General features: G+C 51.4%; 2 protein-coding genes across 7 annotated transcripts; one reads left to right on the top strand and one right to left on the bottom strand.

Moving 5' to 3' along the window:
* The first annotated feature begins 142 nt into the window (after window positions 1–142).
* Hirip3 (HIRA interacting protein 3) lies at window positions 143–2985 on the top strand. 2 transcript variants are annotated; one of them, XM_021635856.2, is made up of 7 exons: window positions 143–564; window positions 641–761; window positions 862–973; window positions 1226–2133; window positions 2206–2374; window positions 2453–2551; window positions 2623–2985. In XM_021635856.2, the coding sequence occupies exons 1-7, from the start codon at window positions 500–502 to the stop codon at window positions 2784–2786; spliced, it is 1638 nt and encodes a 545-aa protein (XP_021491531.1). In that variant the 5' UTR covers window positions 143–499; the 3' UTR covers window positions 2787–2985. The 2 variants fall into 2 exon arrangements, 1 of the variants encoding a protein (XP_021491531.1); XR_009585444.1 differs by lacking the exon at window positions 2623–2985 and having other exon boundaries at window positions 1226–2125; window positions 2453–2478.
* Window positions 2986–3630: 645 nt separating this feature from the next.
* Taok2 (TAO kinase 2) lies at window positions 3631–21946 on the bottom strand. 5 transcript variants are annotated; one of them, XR_009585443.1, is made up of 20 exons: window positions 21090–21939; window positions 17850–18016; window positions 17607–17678; window positions 17411–17512; window positions 16767–16812; window positions 16557–16653; window positions 16304–16417; window positions 16102–16193; window positions 13840–13933; window positions 13661–13742; window positions 12841–13008; window positions 12433–12717; window positions 12099–12257; window positions 10187–10552; window positions 9893–10096; window positions 9369–9608; window positions 6116–6328; window positions 5261–5367; window positions 4943–5125; window positions 4721–4860 (listed from the first exon to the last, which is right to left on the bottom strand). XR_009585443.1 is itself a non-coding variant. In XM_021635960.2 (19 exons), the coding sequence occupies exons 2-19, from the start codon at window positions 17979–17981 to the stop codon at window positions 4342–4344; spliced, it is 3150 nt and encodes a 1049-aa protein (XP_021491635.1). In that variant the 5' UTR covers window positions 17982–18016; window positions 21090–21939; the 3' UTR covers window positions 3631–4341. The 5 variants fall into 5 exon arrangements, 4 of the variants coding, with proteins under 4 accessions (XP_021491635.1, XP_021491634.1, XP_021491633.1 ...); XM_021635960.2 differs by lacking the exon at window positions 5261–5367 and having other exon boundaries at window positions 3631–4860; window positions 12433–12699; XM_021635959.2 differs by lacking the exon at window positions 5261–5367 and having other exon boundaries at window positions 3631–4860; window positions 21090–21938.

The raw sequence follows: 21946 nt of genomic DNA, 5'->3' as shown, positions 1-21946 counted from the left end.
CGGTCCTCCTGCGGAAGACTTGACAGGAAACGCACTTTCCAGCGGCTTCGCGGTGCGCTGAGGTCACGGAGGAGCCGGACCCTGGAGGGCACAGTGATGGATTCTAAGCTGATGAGAGATTTGAAAGTATGTGGGCGAGGGTATCCTTTCCCTTCTGGCTTTCGAAACAACAGAGACCTAACTTGTTGACCCTGACTACAGAGCAGCGTGGAGAGTTGATTACGCCTCACACTCAAGAGAGTGCCGGCGCCAAACCGGCTTCTAAAGAGAATTTTACTAAGTAATTTTTTAACAACGAGCAGAAACCTCGAGACTCCCCAACTGCTCGGGGAAAGCAAGAGCTGGCAAAGTCTGCGGCCCCGATGCCTCCACGTCCGGAGCCCAACGGCTCCGCCCCTCAGGAAGCCGCCGCACTGCGCGTGCGCAAACTACTGTCAACCGCACTCCAGGCGGCCCGGAAGGAAAAAGGCGGGAGCCGCCAATCCCCGGTGACGCAAAAATGGCGCTGAGAGACGAGATGAGGGAATTCACGCGCAGCTTCTTCCGAGGTTCCCCTGACCTCAGGTGCATAGCGTATTAGCCTAGTTGGGAAAGGGCAGGAGTTGGACTGGGACTCTTATCTGGACTCGTGTCTTTGTAGCACGGTTACGCATTCCATCGTGCGACAGAAATTTTTGACTCACGTGGGTCGGCATCATCTTGAACCTGAGGAGAAGCGAGCGTTGAAGCGGCTGGTGGAGGAGGAGCTGCTAAAGATGCAGGTGTGGGCGTGAGCCTGGGCCAGGAGAGACAGGGTTTGTTGCTGAGGGGTTGGGGCAGGACACAACCTTGGTTCGGTTTGCCCTCATGCTGCACCCACAGGCGGATGCTGGTAGTACCAGGGAAGGAAAGCTAGAATTTATCAAAGTGAAGAGGTCTCCTGCTCCCAGCAGTGACCCAGAGAGTAAAAGGTTCCGCTTCAATTCAGAATCAGGTTAGTACCGTCTCCCTTGCTTATCTGTGTGTGACTCCAGCATCATTGGTTTATTCAAAAAGGCAATGTGCATGGTTAATTGTAAGGCAGTAAATGGGTGTGGGGGGGAGGTAGTGAGTTAGGACCCAGGTGGACCTATAGCTGTGGTGCTTCCTGCTGTCTGTCACGCTTAATTAGAGTAGACCTAGAAGCATCCTTTACTAAATGGAAGGGACAGGAGGAACCCATCCCAGTCCTGTCCTCGTGTTCCAGAATCCAGCTCTCCACCATCCAGTCCAGACTGCTCAGGACCTCCAACAAAGAGCAGCAAAACTAAGAAGGCATGTCCAAGGAGAGCCTTAAAGAAAGCAGTTGAAAGTACAGATGAAGAACAGCAAACAGACCTGGCTGCAAAGATGGGATCAGAAAAGAGCAGTGAAGAGGAAGGGGAGGACTCTGTCAGATCAGGTGAGGTCTGGAAGGAAGAGAACACTAAGGAAGGCGGTGTAAAAAAAGAACAAAAGAGCAGGGCTAAAAAGAAAGCCAAAAACAAGCAAGCGTCCTCAGCAAATAAGAAGCAGGCTAGGGAAGAGAGTGGAAGCAGTGAGGAAGTTGACCTGCGTAGAGCAAAGGTGGAGGGAAACACAGGTGCCAAACCCCACATGGAAAGTGAAGACAGTGAAGAGGAGATCCTAGCCAAGAAGAAAGAACACAGGGAGCCCAGAAGTAGCAACAAAGGAGAGAGAACAGCCCGGGAGAGAATGAGCTCTAATAAGCAGAAAAGCAAGACTGTGAGGCTAACTGGAGGCTTGGGAGACAGTGAGGAAGAGAGGGAAAGGGAGGCAGTAACAAGTGGGGACAGCAGTGGGGAGGAAGAGAACTCAGCAGAGAGAAAGAGCGAGGACAGGACCCAGACTGAGAGTGGGAGAAGGCAGAGTACAAGCAGTGAGGAGGCTGAGAACAGCACACAGGGGCAAGCGGCTGCCCAAGGCACTACAGAGACAGGCACAGTAGGCAGCACGAGCAGTGACAGTGACGAGGAGAGGGGAGTGAGCGACTCCCGGGCAGGAGAGGGCACCAAAGAGAGGAAGCCCCGATCTTCCAAGAAGAGCTCCAACAAAGGCAAAGCACGAAGCTCCTCTTCCTCATCGGATGCAAGTCCAGAACCCACAGGTCAGAAGGTGAGAGGACATACCAGGTGGGTGGCCTCCACTAGGGAGAAGGCCGGCCTTTAGCTGTAAATTCCTTACTAGGCTGGCTCTCATCGCCGTGGAGAGGACCACCCAGCCGTGGCGAGACTGAAGCGTTATATTCGAGCTTGTGGTGCCCATCGAAACTACAAGAAGCTGCTGGGTTCCTGCCGTTCCCATAAGGAGCGCCTAAGTGTCCTCAGGGCTGAGCTGGAAGCACTGGGCATGAAGGGTGAGACAGGATGTGCCTGAGAGCAGCAGGAGGGCCTGGGCACCGGGGAGGAGAGGCTCAAGGCTGCTTCTACTCCAGGCAATCCTTCCTTGGAGAAGTGTCGGGCCCTAAAGGAGCAGCGGGAAGAGGCAGCTGAAGTGGCTTCCTTGGATGTTGCCAACATCATCAGCAGTTCAGGTAAGGAATTTCCTCTTCGGGAAAGGACGAGGCTGGGGTTAGATAACTAATTTCTTCTCCCTGCCTCCCAGGCCGACCACGAAGACGAAATGCCTGGAACCCCTCGGGGGAAGGAATCCCCTCAGGAGAGCTTTATCGCCGAACCTTGGATTCGGAAGAAGAGAGGCCACGCCAGGCACCTCCGGACTGGTCCCATATGCGTGGCATTATCAGCAGTGATGGTGAGAGTAGCTGAACTCCATGCCCCAAGATGGATCTTACCCTGTTATACAAGAGCCTGTACCACTGAAGCCATTTTCAAAGACAGACTGTAGGCACAGGGATCTAAGTTGCTGGCACACTACTCAGTTTCATGTTCTCTAAGGTGTTCTGGGGGCTTGGGGTTGTTGTTTTGTTCTTAAACACCCAATAAAGAAATGTTTGTAATTACTTCATCTGAACTTGTTCCCAATTCTCATTCCCTGTCTGTCCTGTGGGACCAAGAAATTGGGAAGTAGCACTTGCTACTAGGCAGTAGTCTCGTTCTTTCTTACAGACTCCCCAGTTGTTCCAGCGCCTCACCTGTGTCATCCAGGCTGTACTAGAGAATATGGCTCTTCCTCCCCCAGTATGACGAGTTGGTTTCTCTGAGCACATTGGCCTTAACAATGTGAAGTTTCCTGGAAGATTCCATGCCTAGCATGAACAGGGCCCTGGGTCTCAACACCAGCAACACACAATTTCAGGCTCAGTTCATCTCTGCCCACACTGCCAGGGACTCAGCCTCAAAGAGATAGGTAGAGAAGGCCTGACTGGCCAGAGCCTGACAAACCTCTGTAGAAACTCAAGTATCCAGGCAGGCATCTAGTAAGAGACATGGGGCTGCTGAAGAGTTTATACACCAAACAGCTTTCTGAGAATCTTCAAACGCAAAGAGATGTAGAAGGGTTCAGCAAGCTGATGACCTCCCAAGCATATGCGCAGTCACTAAAATCACTAGAATTTCAGTCACACGACCCAACTAAGTACAAGTAATACTATCATTTGCTGCTGAGCCATCCTTCACACACACCTTAGACAGAAAGGGAGAAGTCCTGGGGTCTGTTAGAATAACCAACAGTTTATTAAAAGCTTGCCCTAGGGCTCTGTGCCAGCCCCATAGCTGACAGGGGCTCCCATGGCTGCTCCCAGGCTTGGCAACAGCCCTCTCCAAGGTCCTTCCCTTGTCCCCCGCCCCAGCCCTGACCCCAATTAAAAAAAAAAAAAAAAAAAGACAAGACGGCACAGGACTTCAGACAGCAAAAGGAGAATGGTGAGACCCAGGCACCCTGACCTTAAGACCCCTGCTCCTTCTGGAGGAAGGCCTCCTCCCATTCTCCTTGCCTTGGCACCAGACCTGCTCTGCCATATCCAGGTCTGGGGGTCCTGTTGTCCCCAGTTCATGGCCCCATCACAAGGGTTGTATAATTCTCTGAATATAATATATCTAGACCCACCCTTCCCCTCCCCCAGGGGACCAGATGAATATTTGACACTCACAGTTCCCACCTTTTGTAGGTGGTGATGGAGGGAGACCCTGGCACCATGGTGGGGAGGCAGGGCTCCTGGTCAGCCTTGGGGCACCAATGCCCAAGCTGGACTGGGGTCACTGGCCAGCCCCAAGAGGCTCATGAGATGAGGAGGTCTGATGGGGGAGCTGGAGCCAACACCCGGTCCCCACCACCACTGGGTAGGCTTCAAGCACACTGCCTGTAGGATCAGGCACCGCCCACTCCCACCTTGCCCTGTTCCTCTGCTCACCACCCTGTACTTCAGGAGTAGAAGTGGGAGGAGCCGTTGAGGATGTGGGAAGCAACACTGGTGCTCCGGCTCAGTGGCCCCGGCACGGCAGCAGGCGGGCCCACGTTCTCACCGCTGCTGCCCCCTGACGCTGCCCGCCTCAGGGGTTGAGGGCTGTTTCTTAGCAGCAGCAGAGCCCCTCCACGGGGTGTTCCACTCTGTGTTGGCGGACCTAGCCAGTTTGGAGGCCCTGGGGGAGCCAGCAGAGCTGGCTGACGCCAAGCTGGTGGGGGCATGCCTGGTGGAGGAGGGCCATGGCTCCAATGGGCCCCTGAACGGGGAACTGGACGGGAGGGCCAGGCAGGGGCTGGGGGTGGAGCAGGATAGCCCTGGGCAGCAGCTTCAGCTGGAATACCCCCCAGAGCCATGCTGGAGAAGCCCAGCCTCATGCTCTCAGCATCAAAGGCCTCGATCTCACGGGCCTGCCGCTCAAGCAAACTCCGGATCCGCTCAGAACGCCCTGTTTGCAGGGCCAGCAGCTCTTCTTCCACCTGGGACACCCAAAACAGGCGTGAGAGTCCTGGAATGGAGAGCCTGCCCTCCCTTTCCCATCTTGGGAGACAAGCCTCTTACCCGTTGCTCTAGCAGCGCCCGCCTGAGTGCAACTCTCTGCTCCAGCTCCCTCAGCTCCCGCTCGTGCTGACTCTCTGTGCGGATCTTTATCTTGCTCTGGTAAGCATTGAGGAGCTCCAGCTCCTGCTGGAGCTGTTGGCGCAGGGCCTGGAACTCTGCCTCTTGGGTCTCATCAAGCCGGAGCTGGAGGATAGGGAGCACAGGTGTTAGGAAGCTCCTCCTCTGTCCCCACCATCCTCCCCTGCCCCAGTAGGCCTGGGCCCTAAGGTGGCAAGGAGCGGCAGTCTCAACCTCTATCAGAATGGAAGATGGTCATACCCTGTGGTACAGCAATTACACTTGCAGGAATCTATCCCCCAGGTATACTTGCACATGTGCTCGAAGTGGTCACGGAAGCGTTGTGATAGCAAAATGCTGGAAACAACCTAAATATCCACCAATAAGGGATGGGTTAAATAAATTATGGTACATCCATTCCATGGAAAATTCTACACTGTAAAAAATTAGAAATGTGGTGTGTGTACTGACATGGAATGAGTCCAAGAAATACTGGGTGGAAAAAGAAAGTCCAGAAAACTACGGAAAGTCTGGTTCTGTTGTGTTTGAAAATTTCTATATAATTTTCCAAATATGCACTGGAGACTCTACACAGGTTGATTACTACAAAATCACCTCTGAGAGGTGGGCCTGAGTGAGAATGGGGTCCTCGAGCTCTTTGGACTCAATGTGCATTTGTGCATTGGCCCACTCCAGTGCTGTGTATACTTTTCCTAAGAGATTCTTTTCAGATTCCTGAAGTCTGAGTCAAAGGGCCTGAGAGCCACACTCACTGCAATCTCTGTTCCCCTGCTCCCTGTTCACACACGTAAACTCAGGTCCAGAAAGAAAAAAAATAAAAAAATAAAAAAAAATTACAGGGGTGGTTCCCTTGGTGGTTCTCGACAGAGCTGACAAGGGGGCTTCACGAAGATATTAGGAAAATAGTAAGAGAAATAACAAGAGCACTTAGGAGACTATGAGAGAAAACCACTATGGAAAACGTCAGTAGTGAAGGAGCACCTGAGTTTCCTAAATCCAAAAGTTCTGTCCACACCTCCCACCTTCCTTTGCCACAACCATATTTTAAGGCAAAGGCCCATTTCCACCATCTCCCTCCCAGACCCCAGGCCTCACCGCCTGCGAGCTGAGCATCTCGGAAATGGACTGGTCATACTGTTCAGCCAGGATCGCCAGCTTTCGGGTCTGCTCCTCCTTGAGCCGCTTAAGAAGGCTCTTGTGCTGAGCTTTGGGCGTGGTCTCCAGCAGGTGTGCCCGAAGAGCCTTGTACTGCCGTGTCTGGATCTTACACGTCTCCTGGAACTGCTTCTTGATCTGCAGCTCCTTCGACTGTGCAGTGAGTGGATCAAGGGGAAACGGGGCAGGGGAGAAGGAGAGGAGGAGGAGGAGGAAGAAGAGGAACAACGAGGGGAAAGGAAGAAGAGGAGGAAGGAGACAGAAGCAGAGACAGGGAGAGGGAGAGAAACAGAAAACATGTTAGACAGAGGGGGCGGGGGGAGCTGTACACAGACAGACACGAAGAGATGGAATTGTTGAGATCAAGAAAGTCTCCATGGGCAAGAGCGCCCCAGAGGAACAAGAGGAGTTCTGAGCACATCCAGAGCTGCATGGGATGTCACAAGAAGGAACGGAAGATCTCACAGACAGGGAGCTGAGAAGCTTTAGAGGACTGAGGACACAAAAGAAGCTCTGGTCATGCAAAGAGGGAGGGAGAAAATATCGCCCTGGGATAGAAGCATGTAATCAAATGTTTAGGAACGTAAAGACTGAGTGCAGTGAGAGACCAAGGCACGCAACATCCACGAAAGGGCAATACAACTAAGGACAGGCAGAGGAAGGCCCCGACCAGCACCTCAGCAGGAAGAAGCACTGGGCTGAGGAAGGGGTAAGAGTCACCCCACATCGGGCCACACAAGGGAAAGGGCAGCAGAGGGTGGCCAGAAAACATCTGAGAAGTTCCGATGGGAGCAGCTGGCCCCTGGCCCCCTGACCAGGTCCACACTTTAGCCCAGCCCAACAGACTCAGAACCCACAGCAATCCCAGGCCTCTAGTTTGCACATTCTGTCTGGTCCCAACTCACCACCCTTGCCTGGAGAGGTTCTTCGGTCCCAGCCCTCAACCCTGTAGACTAATGGCTGACCCAGGTGAGAGGCGCATCTCCCAATCATGTAGGCAACAGGTTCACAAAAAGATCAAAAGCCTTTAACCCTAAGAACTAAGGGCCCCTCCCACAAACGGGGATTTGTGAGATTAGGAAGTTCTCTGGAAGCTCTACAGGGGCTCACAGCCTACAGCTGGCTGTGGTCATGGTGCAATGAAGCCATGAAGGCAAAGAGGATGAGGCTGAGGTGTGAAAGGAGTGAAGACAACGGAGATGGCGTGAAAAAGTCATGGAGCTGAGGGCCAAGGGTCCAGACTCAGGGCAAACCAGGGAGGCTAATCGGCAAGACAAAGCAGACAGAGGCAGCCTGGGCCAAAGGTATAGTTCCGCTCAGATATTTTATTTGTGTTTTTCTTTTTCTTTTCTTTTCTTTTTTGGTGAAGGGGGAAGGGGACAGGTTGGAAGGGAGACAGAAAAACAAAATCAAAGAGGGAAAAACCCCCATGACTTCCCTCCCTGCCACCCCTGGCCCCAGGCCTGAGCCGATGAGGTGAGGATGAGCACACACAGCAGGGGAACAGCAATAACTTAGGGGGTTGGGAAAAACACAGAGTGTCATTTCTGGATTCCACAGTAGAGGAGGCTGCCTGTCTAGAGATCTCTGGGGCCAGAATTGGACCTGGGGAAAACATACTGAGGAAGAAAGGTCAGGAGGAGAGGCTGGGGATTGGAGAAACTTCACTGAGTCCTGGGAGATAAAGTGCACGATGCCCTAAATTTGGGTGGAGGGTTAGAATTGGTTACCTCCAGGGAGGCAGGGCCCTGCGGGTCTGAGATCTCCGCCCAGCTACAGTCCCTGGTGGTAGCTGTCGGGAAGCAGAGAGCCCAAGACGACGCTGGCTGCGTGGTAGCAGCCGCGGGATCCGACTTGGCCGTTCACCCTTAAGCAGGCCCCAGCTGGCTAGTGTGTGAATAGCCCAGGGGGGCAAGCAAGAGGCTAATCTGTGGCTAGCCCGTGCCAGGCGCCAGTTCCAGCCCTTGCACAGAGCCCAAACTCTTGCCAACAGAGCCAGTGGATGTTGAGTAGTGCGAGGATTTCCCTGACGGGGCCAAGGGACAGGTAGTCGGCTTCGGAAACCATTCTTATTGGTTTTAGGATACAGCGCAAATAGCCCCCGGTCTCCCACAGCCCCACAGCCCTGTAGGGCCCGAAAGGCCATGGGTGACAGGCGCAGCAGAACCCGCAACCAGAGTCGAGAGATGCCACGACGCAACTGGGGGCCTTGCTGCCGCACCCATTTGCCCCCAGCTGCCATAGCTGCCAGAGGTAGAGCCAGGCTGGGCCAAGCTAGGAGCCAGGCAGCCCCAAGGCCCAGAGGCACACCCAGAAGGCCTCGGCGCCAGCTCAAGCTAAGGACAGCCCCCAGTGCAGTGCCCTGAGCCAGGAGTAGGAACATACTGGGGGGCAGGTGTAGAGCTGTACAAAGGAACAGGTAGGAGGCCCCTAGGCCCACTAGTCCTACCTCAAGGGCCAGCAGTGCTGCCTGCAAGCCACCCCCACCCTGGGCTGCCAGCAGTGGGAGTAGCAGCAGCAGGAGTAAGGGCAGGAGGCCTGAGGAGGACCCCACTGCAAAGGAGAGGCCAGCCAGGAGGCCATGAGACAGGAGCCCAGGGAGCTGGCTAGCAGGGTACTGTCTCAGATGTGATGGAGGTGGCTCTGGGGGGATATCTGGGGAAGGACAGCCATCTCCAGGGTCCCTGGGGGTTCCAACTGGAGCCCCTCCATCCTCTTCCTCCTCCTCCTCCTCAGGGACTGGAGTCAGAACAGGACCCTGGACCCAGCCAAGCTTAAACTCCACATCCACAAGGTTCTCACCCTCCTTCCCCCACAGACTCCATGCCCCAGCCTCTTCCTGGCCAATAATACTTCTCTCCTGGGATGCGGGTGATGGAACTCTACTCTCCTTCATCTCCTCAGACATATCCCAATCTTCCTCATTAACCAGACTCCTATGTTTTTGTAGGCTGGAACTAAAGGTCCCCATTTCTTCCCCCAGAATCCTCTGCTCCTCTGGCTCCAAGGTGGTCCCTTCCTTTCCCAGAATCCTTCTCTCTGGCACTGCTTCCTCCTCCTCTCCCAGCATCCTTTGGTCCAGGATTGTCTCCTGGCCAGATGAGCAGGGCTGCTCTTCACTAGGGGTGCCTGCGCTGAGTGGTCCCAGAGCCCCAGTAGCAGGTAGGCCCATGGGTAGCTGGCCTGCACGTACTTTGAGGCTCTTGGGCTGCTGGCGAACCTGGGCCGCATGCTTCTGCCGCAACTCTTGCTCCCGTCGCTTGTTGTACTCCAGCTGGTTGCCTAGCTCTGTCTGGTGCTGAAGGCGGGTAAGTTCAGCACGTGTGCGCTGCACAGCCTGCAGCTGTCGTAGCTCCAGCTCTCGGGTAGCTTCATGCTGCCGCAACAGCAGAGCACACTCCAAGTCCTTCTGTGTCTGTTTCTTGTTCAAGTCCTAAGACAGAAAAGACACAGCACTCAGGGCCCAGAGACAGAGCCTTCTTGGTACTGAAGAATTTAGGGCACAAGATTCTCAGCAGAGAGGAGATGAAGAATGGGACACCTGAGGACATCCTATCAGGGTCCAGTAGGGATAGAAAGCAAGAAGAATGCGAAAAGGAGCCAAACCAAAACAGTAGGAGGGCAGAGGAGAAAGAAGACATTCAGGAAACAAATAAGAGAAGAGAGACGCCAGGACCCTTGACTGTGTGGAGAGCAAGGGCAGGTGGGCATGTCTACCTCTCGAAGCAGGTCCTGGTCTAGGCTGTGTCGAGCCAGTAGCATCTTGCGCTTGTACTGGCGACACTGCAGCTCGAAGTACTGGCGTTGTCTCCGCAGCAGCCCCGCCTCCTCTTCTGCCTGGCACTGCTGTAACTGCTCCTTCTGCCTCAACAGCCACTCAGCCTTCTCCCGTTTGGGTGTGCTAGGGTTCTCCTGGAGTTCCTGGCAGGGAGGTGAGGGAGTGGGTCAGGGCCTGCTTCTGTCTTGCCTACCTGCTAGCCCTTGGCTCACCCAGGGCAGTTCTGGCCAAACCTCCTTCAACTGCTCCTTCCGAAGCTTATAGGTTCGCTTCTGTGCCTCCAACAGGGCAGCCAGCTCCTTCTTCTGCTGCCCCAGGATGTGCTGTTGGAACTTCCGCTCCTCAGCCTGAGCAGCTCGTGCTTCCTTTTCCCCAATGGCCTGGTGCCTCCGGGCCAGCTTCTCAGCCTCAGTACCAAAGCCAGCCCGCTGTGCCTCAAGCTCCCGCTGCAGGCGCCCGCTGTGCTCCTCACGTTCGCCCCGCAGACGGGACTCTAAAGCCAGCAGCTGCTTCTGGTGCTGACGCCGCATCCGCTTGTAGCCACTTAGCTGCTCCCGCAGGGCCGAGTCCTGCTCATGCTCCTGGATCTGACGGCTGACCTAAGGTAGAAGAAAAGATAAACAGTGGGACTCAGCCCTAGCCCTCTTTTACACACACAGACATGGTAAAGATCAAGGTTCTTAGACTCATGATTTCTTTGTTACTAAGTTTCTTCCTCATACTGAAGCTCTCTGAATCTATTTGCTCAACCGAATAATTAATTATCTATCTCATGGTTGGTGTAGCTGACCAAGATGATAAAAAGCGGTATGCACAGGTCTTGGCATAAAAGTAAGAACAATTCATATTAGTGCAAAAGAATGAAACTGGATCCTCCTAGACTCATATCCCAGCTCTGCTCATTATTATCACTCATCTCAAGCAAGTCAACTTTTCAAACCACCAATTCTCTCATCTGTTACACACATCAGCAACACCTCTGCATAGCCAAGTGAGTGCTGGAGTCAGTGAGTGCTGGCTAGCAGTCCCTCCCCCGCTTCAGCAGACACTACTGAGGGTCCATCATGCTCCAGGTACTGAGCTTGATTCCTTAGATCAAGACTCTGCTGACCTCTAGTCTTATCTCAACGTTACATCAGTGACTCTTAAGCTAGCCTAAATTGCCAAGGCCCAAGAAAATCAGATCTCTCTGCACAGTATGACAAGGCAGCAATAGCAACTCAAGAGTGGTCCCAGCAACCCAACTCCCAGTCACAAGCAAAAGCTTTAAAACCACATCAGACTTGCCCAGCGGCCTCCAAGGGGATTGCTGGTACTCAAATGAAGCCAAAACTGAAATGTCACCTAAAGGCTTATCAAGAGCATGAACAGAAAGCTATGTTTTATGAGAAGCCTGAACTTGCTGGTAGCACACCCTACAAATCCTACAAATCCAGGAGTCTAATACAGAAGGATCACAAGTTCAAGGCTGAGCAACTTAACAAGAACCCATCTCAGTAAGCATATAACCCCTTTCTCCATCAATTGGGAAAAATGAATTTTAGAAGAAGACTAAGATACTATTTATAGGAACAGAACCTCACCCAAGGGTGCCTGGGCAAGGATGTTGGCCAACAGCCTCCTTAAGCCATAGCAGCACCAGCTCTTAAATGGGATCCTATGCTTGCCCTCCCAGGAGAGTTGGAAAGATGAAACATAAGCATGTGTGGGGGTCTGACATCAAGCCACTGACATGAGGAGGAAACCTGAGCCCCACCCCTGGCCTCTGCAGCACCGAATCTAGCAAACCTAGATTCACACTGCCACCAGGAGCACCTTAGCAGGGCAGATGTGCCTGTCCAGGCATGTAAAGCGCCTGGCCAGCCAGAGGAACCCGGGAAGGTCTCCACAAACTGTTATCTCAACAAAAGCCTTGAAAACTAAGCAACAGTTTGCCAGGCTGGGAATACCCAGACTAGGCAATGTGACTAAAACAGTCTCCTGGGAAAAGGGAGCAGGCAAAGACAACAGCAAAATGAAGGTAGAATGGACTTAAATCATGTGTTATAAAGAAAGTAACTTCTTCTGTCTGATGTATCCAGGTAGAAGAAAAAGAAAGAAAAGAAGAAAAGAGCGTAAGGAGGCGCATGAAGATGCCACGCTTACCAGGGAGGCAGTGCGGATGGTGGCAAAGTGGTCCCGGTTGCGGCAGTAAGCTCGGCGGCGAGCGGAAGAGGTGGTGGAGCTGGGAGGGGCTGCAGGTGGTTGGAGTGGACTTGGGGTCATCTCTGGCTGATAGGGATCATCATATAGGTTGTCTGAGCCCTAGAAAAAGGAAAGAGATGCCCAAGGCTCAGATGCCAATGGACCCCAAGGGAGTTATCTAAGGGTCATTCATACTGAAAGGGATTGGAGGAGAGCAGGGACCTAGGCAGGTCCTGAGCAAATCAGCTCAGGCGTGGCCTCCTGTCCACTAAGCTGCTCAAGGTGAGCTGCATACCGGCAGCCGGTGGATGATGGAACTGTGGGAAGTGACTGTATGTTCTCCCTCCTGCATCATGGCCATCTCTCGGGCTTCAGGGCCTTCCTCTTCCTCTTCTTCCTCCTCTTCCTCTTCTTCTTCCTCTTCCTCCTCATTATCTGAGGCATCTGCTAGGCTGTTGACTGAGCTGCTTTGGCTGGAGGCGCTGATGGACATGCTGGGCACTGAATGACTACTTTCTAGACTGGTCAGTGTCCCCGCTCGGTGCATGTAGGGTTCTGCTTCCTGTGAACAGGGTGTGAGCTGTTGGGCAGGGAAAGGGAAGGACAAGAATATGGAACAGCACAAGGAAAGAAAGTGAAGACAGTTGGGAAGGAAGGGCCAAGCCCAGTATGGGTGACAAGGTGTGAGGTTAAGCTAGGTCACCTCCTCTTCCTCTGGGGCCTCAGCACCAGGGCCATTGGGTGCCTCTTGGAACAGTATCTTCTTCATCTTTCGGTATTGCAGGTTATCCAGTTCCCGTACAGCATCCTTGGTCCTCTGGATGAGGTCCATGATAACTGTGGGTGGCCGCTCCCGGAGCACAAAGCGGTGCTAGGGAAAGAGAACACCTGAGCTCTGCTCTCAGTTCTACTTCATCCCCTCTAGATCCCCTGCCTTTCAGTACCTCATAGACTGCGGCCCCTGGCCACCACAGCTGGATGCTCAACTTCATCTTATCCCTTTTCTCACAGCAACTGTCTTTAATACCCAGACAGTATCATTTCTGTAGGCATCACTGATAGCTGAGGTATTCAGGAGAGCTATAAGGCAATCTAGCTCTGCTTACCAAAGGCTAGGTGCCTTTGGATGAATCACAAGACCTCTTCAGGCCTTCAAACGTTACTTTAAAAACCTAGCAGGCCAATCTAGCAGTCTGTTCATCCCAACTAGGGTTTCTTAGGACATGTTGGGTCTGTGAAGGAAAGGAGGCTCCCCCATCTTGGAAAACTTAAAAACATCTAAGGAAGATCATACGTTTATTTATTCATGATCTTTAACTAAGAGAAATGTGAAAACAAATTATTACTTAAACTAAGACAGTTTGGCAGATAAAATCCAGCAAGACACAGGGAAGTAAAACATCAGGGCCTAGGGCAAAGCTTATAAATGAAGCTTCCTTCATATATAAATGAAGAACTAGGAATCACTGATATAAGTTTTCTGTGGCTCTACCAGCTACAGTTCTAGAACACTCAGTGCTCACCTTCAGAAGAACCTCTGAGGTTGGTCTGTCTTGAGGGATTTTCTGAAGACAGGAGTCAACAAAATTCCGGAAGTACTCAGACCTGACATCCCGGGAAGTATGAGACAGGAGAAGAGGGCATGAGCCAGGCAGCCAGACCCCATGATGTAACCCCTTGGCCCAGCAATCCCAGTCCTCACCAGTGTCCTGACTGGAGAGCAGGGGACTCATTCTGTGCAATGTGGTATAAGGCACTCATTGCATTCATGTTAAACAGTGGTGGCTTCCGCTCCGCTATAGGACATAGGAAGGCGAAAAGAGATAGATATAGATGATCATAAACTAGAAGGGAACTCAAAACTTGGGTTCAAATCCCATCTCCCTGACTTCCTTTTTGCTTGACCTTGAGTAATTCCTGATCCTGCTGCATCTTAATTTCCTCTCAGTAAAATGTAATAGTCATTCTATCTGCTGTACATGGGCAGAGCAGGGACTAAAGGAAACAGCACAAAAAGGCATAAAGAAGCTCACTCAATCATCAGCCCAGCTAGTACTTATGAGGGCCAAAAAGAGCAACGCCTGCCGCTGTGGGAAGGAAAACAAGAAACATGTTCTGTGTTCAAGAAACTCCCAATCTAAAATTAACTAAACTAAACAAGTACCATTAGATAGTTTGATGTGAAAAACTTAATTGACAACAACAATTACAAGAATGTAAATTTCCAGTTTTTCTTTAAGACTCTGATATGGTAGAAGTTGGAATTATAGCAACAGAGGCCTCTGGCTTGCCCTGCCTTCTTTCAACGTTGTTCCACTGACAGCACTGGCTGCCATTTCTAATTGGGCTTTCCAATAACGGAGAACTATTTCTGTGTATCTACTTCTCTACAAAATTTAGGAATACAACAGACAGCTCTTGTCTGTGACCTGTTTCATATATTTCACTGTCTGGCCATGGCCTCAAATGGTAAATGCAGCATATGTGGAAACGGGCCAAGAGTACAAACTAACTCTCTGGTGAGGGCAGGCACAGGACACAATACAAAACAAGGCAAAAAGTGGGTGAACTGCTGACATGCTCCACCTGGGTAGCGCCAATGAAGGAAAGAGGAAGCAAGGGCTCTAGCTGCATAAGGAAGCTGGGGATAGCATGGGTGAGGAGGCAACAGGAAGCCACTGAGGGCTCTGAGCAAGGGTACAATGACTGCACTAAGCTTAGGCAGACCTTTCCCACATCAGCATATCAGAGACTACAAAGAAGAGACTGGTTGCCAGGTGGTGTTGGTGGTGCATGCCTTTAATCCCAGTACCCCCGAGGCAGAGGCAGGTGGATCTCTGAGTTCAAGGCCAGCCTGGTCTACAGAGCTCCAGGATAGCCAGAGCTCTCACACAGAGAAACCATGTCGAGGAAGTTGTGGAAAAGACTGGCAGAGGGAAGATCTCTGTATGAAGCACTTAGTAAAAACTTTTTTCCTGGACAATTATTTCATGCCTGGTATGTACTAGAGGTCTTACAAGCATTACCCGATTAGACAACTGCTTCAGTAGTATAGACTGGCAGAGAGAATACCGACATAGTTCCTAGACTTCAGGGACTCACTTGGGCCTAGCTTTTGGGACCTGTCAACTCACTCCTCTGCATTGTACGTATGGCTCCAAAAGCTAGTCTCAGGTCCCTCAGGATTGCTCTCACCTCTAAACTTCTGCAATGCTATTTCTTGTCTAGAATGCTCTAACCTGCATCTTTCTAGCAGTTCTTTGTCTTGCAGGGTTGTTTAAACATTTCTACTACACACAAGGCTTCCTCAGGCCCTAAACTAGATAAAGTTTTGTCTCTGTACACTCCGACCTCAGTGATAGAAAACTTGACTAGCTTCCCCTACTTGAATGCAATTTAAATGAGGGCAGGAATTTTACCACTGTACCACTGGGCACTTAAAACAGATCTAGAACCCAGGCAGTAGACAAAAAGCAAGAGCTCCTATAAAATCTTTAGGTATGGGAATGGGCGGAGGGAGACAGGCAAGGTGGTGCGCGCCTATAATCCCAGCACTCTGGGAGGCAGGGGCAGGCGGATCTCTGTGAGTTCAAGCGAAGTTTGGTCTACAAAGTGAGTCCAGGACAGCCAAGGCTACACAGATAAACCCTGTCCTGAAAAACCAAAAAAGAACTGGCATGTTGGCTGGACATGGTGGCACACACCTTTATTCTCAGAACTCAGAGGCAGAAGCAGCTAGATCTCTGAGTTTGAGGCCAGCCTGGTCTACAGAGCAAGTTCCAGGACAGACAGAGAAACCCTTTCTGGAAAACAAAACTAAAAGCAGGGTTTGACAGTTCCTTGTATAAAAGCTTTAGAGTAGTCAAAATGGACAGGAACCTAGAGGCCCGGGGTCCATGCATGGGATGGGGAAAGGAATAGACAGAGGTAGAGGGTAATCCGAGATGGCAGAGGACATCCTTACCCAGCTCAATACAGGTTATCCCCAAGGACCAGACATCCACTTTGCCATCGTACTGCCCCTCATCCATGGCTAGGATCACCTCTGGAGCCATCCTGGGAGGACAGTAGGAAAGAAAGGCTAACCACCGACCCCAGATCCTACACTTCTTATTTCCAACACTTAGCGGAATATCTCTATCTACCACCTCTGCTCTTCCACTCACCAGTATGGAGTGCCCACAAAGGAGTTGGCAGGTGCCATGATAGATGCGGAGCCAAAGTCCCCCAATTTTACTAAGCCTGGTTCTGATAGCAAGATGTTTCCAGCCTTCACATCCCTAAGAGGCAAATGTAAAAATGAGAAATGAATCTCAGAAAAAATGTGTAGGGGCTTTAGCAGTGCCCAAATCAGAGCTCAGCAAAATGAGGACTGGTATAAAAAGTACCGACGCTCAGCCACAATTGATACCATCATACCTATGGATCATGTTGTGCGAGTGTAGATATGCCAGGCCCTGAAGCGCCCCATGGGTCACGGCTGCAATCTCTACCTCCTGAAGGGGCTTCTTGTGCACTGTAGAAGGAAGCAAAATAACAAACTGAGGGAGCCACAGGAGATGGAGGCAGCTACTTTCTCCTATAGCTTTCTTTCTTTTCTCCCTTACCCCCACTTTCTGATTTACTTACCTTCTAGGAGATCAGAGGCTGAGCCCAGGCAGTACTCCATCACCAGCTAAGGAAGGGTCAAGTGTTAGAGATCAGCAGATTCTGGCCACCCCTGGCCCAGCTCCCTTGAGCAGAAACTCAAAACAACTTTCTTGTTTATCTTCCACTCAGGCAATGCCAAAAGGGTAATGACAGAGAGGAAGGGCAGCTAGAGAAAACAAGAGGTGGTAGGAGAGTCTCTGGATTCAAGGCCTCCCCTAGAAAGATTCCAAAACACCTACCATGGCTCCCACCTGGATACCTTTACAGTCTCCTTCTAACATTACCTTCTAAAGAACACATGTCCCTCTTGTAACCCTGGGTCAGCCTCTCCTGCACCTACACAGGTGCTTACTTATTTATTTGTTTTTCTTTTTGATGTAGGGTCTCATTGTATAGCCCTAGCTGGCCCAGAACTCACTATGTAGACCAGGCTGGCCTTGAACTCACAGAAATCCACCTGTGTCTGCCTCCTCAGTGCTGGGATTAGAGGTGTATGTCACCAGGCCTGGCTCATGTGTTTTTCTGAGAATTAACATGGTCAAGAGAGACTGCCCACTTAGGAGGCTGGACTACGAAGAGATGGACCTGAGTAAAACTGTTGTGGCAGTTGTGGGACAGCTCACCCAAGCTGTGTGCTCCCTCAGGTAACAGCCCCGGTACTGAATGGTATTAGGATGTCGTAGCTTCTGTAAGAATCGCACCTCCTTGATGATATCCTGCCATTTCTAGAAGGTCAAGAGAGAAGGGGGTTACCTAGCCTGCACATTGAGACTTGGGCCCTCTGCCCTCCACAACCTGCTCTCAATGAACCTGACTTACCTCATTTGATTGTTTCCCACTATAGGACATCTTCTTGATGGCCACCACCTCACTGTTCCGGACATCCCGGGCCTAGAGGACCAGATTGGAGGGTGGGAAAGACCACCTTGGGCATGGGTGGAAGAGGACCTGCTGAGCTAGTAGGAGAGGGTGGGAAGGGCTGTTGTGGTGTAGGGGCCTCAATGGAAACCAGCAGGACTAAAGACTCCACCCCCGTTTTACCCTCTTCAAGACCCAACTCACAAAGTACACAGCTCCAAAGCTGCCATGGCCAATTTCCCGGAGGTCAGAGAAAAGCTTCTCAGGGTCATCTTTGAAGAAGAGCTCAGCTACATCAGGGTCCTTCAGGCTCCCGGCCCGGCCCCCAGCTGGCATGATGGCCCCTGGGGGCCCTGAGATTGGGACCTTGCCTAGAAAAAGTAGATAGGACCCTTAGAGTAAGAACAGTGCCCTGAGGGAAAGAAAGGGCCTCCCTCAATTTTCTGCCTTTTCTTCCTTCCCTCATTTACTGATGAGGGGAGAGGTACTGCTGATGAAAAGTAGGGGGGCTGTTAGGAACAACATCAAAGCTCAAAAAAATGTGCTGGCAACCAGACTGAGGTGTGTATGTGTGGGTGGGGGGCTGGGTCTCTAGAGTCCCTAAAATCGCCAGGAAGACAATTCTGGGAAGCCTGGCATCCTCATCAACCCCCTCAGGCCTCAGTAACTCCCTAGTTCTCTATACACAGCCATTCCCCTCAAACATACAAGTCTCTGCCTGGCTTCACCTCCTCACATGTCCTGTCCCAAGTTCTCATAGTCCAGTGATTTCCAGGCACCTTCCTGTCCCCTTTGGTGCTGAGGCTACCTCCTCCTTCAAGCTCTCACACACTGGATGAGAACAGGAAATGGTCAGGCCGGATGTGGTGGAAATCCGGCCATTGTTACAAGTGGGTACTGGCCTGAAGGGACCAGGAGACTCATGTTCAAAAAAATGTAGGACCACCGTGGCAGGGAGGCATCTAGAATAGCAACAGCAGGGACTGGCACTTGACTCTTACAGCTTATGTGTTCTGGGCGGTCTTACTTGTCCAGTTCAACTGCCTGAGCAGCATACATGAGAATGGGATGTTGTGGGCCACAAATAACATTTACTAAGGAGAGTAAGCATCTCCCATGTATCACCTTTCACTGAGCTCCTACAACCTTAAGGATAAATGCTATTGTTAACTTTATTCTTTATAGATAAGTAAACAGACTCTGAAAGGGCAAGTGACTGCCACCACCTGGCATTCGGAACAGTCACATGAAACCAGTAAGGCAGGCTCAGGACCCCCATTTTCCAGATAAACACTAAGGAATGGGAGAAAGAGGGGCTTTTCCAAGGTCACAGAACAGGACCTTTCCCTCTCTGGTTCAGTACAACATTCTGTTAGGGGGGCAACTAAGCCCAGTCTCCCTGTTTTAGAAAAGCCGCCCACATCATTCCAGCCCTTGGGGGGCGGGCGCTCCAAGCCAAACTCAGAGAAAGTTGCCGCAGGATACTAGAACAAGAACACTCAGGGACTCCAGGATAGGCTGTTTTAAGGACTAGTGAGAATTTCGACACAAAAAGCACTCAACAGAGTTGGACTCCTGAGGCAGAGTTCTAGCTATGTAAAAGTACCTAACAATTTCAGCATATAATTATATTCTGTGGAGCATTGTTTCCTGTTCATGTTGTTAATTTTGTCTCCTCAGCTCAACTGGAAGCTGGAGGGTAGGAAGGGAGCCTGAGTCTTTGGTGGGCCCCCAGGGTGTGAAAGGCTCAGAATAGCCTGAGAGACTGATTGATTGCCCTCAGCAGCTCAAGGCAGACCCCTTTCTCCTGGAGCAATAGTGGCAACCACCCCTCACCACATGCCCACACAAAATGCAGGTGCCAAGGGAACCCTCATGATTTCTTAACCAGTAACAAGCCCAAGACTGCCAACCCAGAACCTCAGGCCACATGAAGGGTGCCAGCCATTGGAAAAGCATCATACAGGTCCCCTTCCTTACAATAACATTTGGCAATCACAATGGTCTGGGCTAAATCATAATCACCTTTTAAAATCCATGTTGCAAAAGTGTCCCTAAATTGTCTTACCAGTTTATATCCATCTGCAATGTATAGCAAGAGCTTCAGGTAAGTTCCTTACACTTCTCTTTGGTTAAGTGGATTACAGAATGCGACCATACAATATTTCATACTCAGAACACTTTGTAGACAAATGGCTTTTTCTTCCCTGATTCCAGGGTTGCCACAAGGCTTTAATCCTGGGAGGGAGGGCAGAGAGGGGCTCATTGTAACTCAACAGCTAAGAAAAGCCACTAAAGCTATCATTTGTTAGAGGGGAGAACAGTCTCTGGCGTGCAGGCCAAAGTGTGAGACCAGGGTAAAAATGAAGGTCACATCAGAAAAAAATATCCATGAGGCAGAAGAAGACAAACTAGAGCTTCCTCTCAGGAAAAGTTCCTCAGTACAGACCTTCTGGAAAGGAAGATCGTTACACCCCATTTTAAAACCCTGATATATTCTCCTGTGGGTCCCTGATCAAGCCCAGGCTCACAAGAAAAGGGATGGCAAGAAATGGGTATCAGTCAGGGACAAGACTTGGGTTAAAATCCTGAATCTACCACCAGATGACCTTGAACAACCTCTCTAGGCATCAATGTTCTCAACTGTAAGATGGGAAGACAATAATAAAAGTTCCTACAGGTTGAGTAGGTATGAGTGTGCCATGAGAAAAAATGTATGCAAAAGTACTTTGTAAAGGATACATCTGTCACTTGACAAATGTATAAGATTATTTGCACCATCACAGCAAGAGACAGGTAAATGCAGCTGAAGGAAAATATTACCAAATACACATACATACACACACAGAGAGAGAGAGAGAGAGAGAGAGAGAGAGAGCGCTTTGCAAGGACACAAACTCCAAGAGATGCAGAGAATAATGTCAGGAGCCTGTGGTGCCTTGCACCTGTAGTCAGAACAGTAGACAGGTTAAGGTGGGGCTGCCGCCAGTTTTAGGCCAGATCAACCAGTAGGGGCTACAGAAAGGCTGCCTCAACCAAGGTAAATAAAGAGATAAGCCCACCTACATGGGAATCAACATCCTAGGGCAGTCTGGAAAAAAAAATAAATAAAAGAGTATAATACAATCATGGAGAAGAGGTGGTTGTGAGAATACAATTAAAAAGGGAGAAGACCAGAAAGGTAGAAATCCATTTGATTAGCTAAGCATCATAGGGCGTGACCCTTGGTGACATGACAAGCCCTGTCACCTGAGGTACCCCTTCAACCAGACACAATGAAGGGAAGAGGAAGGGAGAGAGAGAAGGCAACAGAAGGCAAGGCTGGCCAGAGACTGACCATGGGCCCAGCAGGGCTTCCCCATGCTGAGGAGAGGGCCTACCCAGTCCCAGCTTCTCAGAAAGGAGCTGGTCACAGGGATTCATGCCCAGGCACCCGTGTCTCACCTGGTAGGGGTCACTATGGTGCCCCAGCGCCTCCGCTTCCGCCTGGGGTACTCCAGTTGCTCTGACAAGCAGGGAGAGGGGCAAGGAGACCTTCCCCCTCGCCACCTCTTCCTCAGCTTTCGCCCTTCCTGAGGGGCGGGCCCGGGAAGCCTCCCCTTGAGGGGAGGGGGTGACAACCTGATCTGACCTCGCGGTCCAGTCCTCCCCCAACTCGAGGGCGACAGTTGCTGAATCCCGGATTTCCGATTGTGGGGTCTGAGCCCCGTATACTTGCAAGAGCTAAAAATGAATCCGATATTTGGACGCCTGGAGAATGAACCCCGGATACTGGTGCACGCAGGGTCCTGAGTCCCAGGTATTTTAAATTCTATAAAACAGAGCCCCAGGTTTGTAAAGGTTGGGACTCGAGTCCCAGATAGCTGCTAGATGAGGGCTTGGTACCTGGGTATCTGGGAAACGAGGGACCAAGCCCCAAAATTTGGGACCCAGGGGCCTGAGCCCCAGGTCTTCGGCCACGACAAGGGGCCCACACCGAGGACGCCCTGCTGCACAGCCCCTCTAACGCTGGGGTCTGAGAGTGACAGCCCCACTCCAGCCCTAGCCTCCTCCCTTTCCCGTCCTCTCTCTCCGGAACAGCTGAAGGACTGTAGCTGAGGCGCTGCTGATCCTCCCTGCGCTCTCGCTCCCTTTCCTCTTCGTCTCAGCCTCTCACCGCACCACAGCCCTGCTCTCGTCCCGGCCTCCCTCTCTCTCTCTCTCTCCCTCTCTCTCGCTCTCTCTCTCTCTCTCAATCCCTGTCCCTCTCTCTCTCTCTCTTCCTCCCAATTCCAAGATGGCGACCGGGCGGGAGCGCGCAG

Source organism: Meriones unguiculatus, chromosome 14, assembly GCF_030254825.1.
Source record: "Meriones unguiculatus strain TT.TT164.6M chromosome 14, Bangor_MerUng_6.1, whole genome shotgun sequence".
NCBI lineage: Eukaryota > Metazoa > Chordata > Mammalia > Rodentia > Muridae > Meriones > Meriones unguiculatus.
Note: the sequence above shows the minus strand (reverse complement) of the source record. Positions and strands in the feature narration are given on the sequence as shown.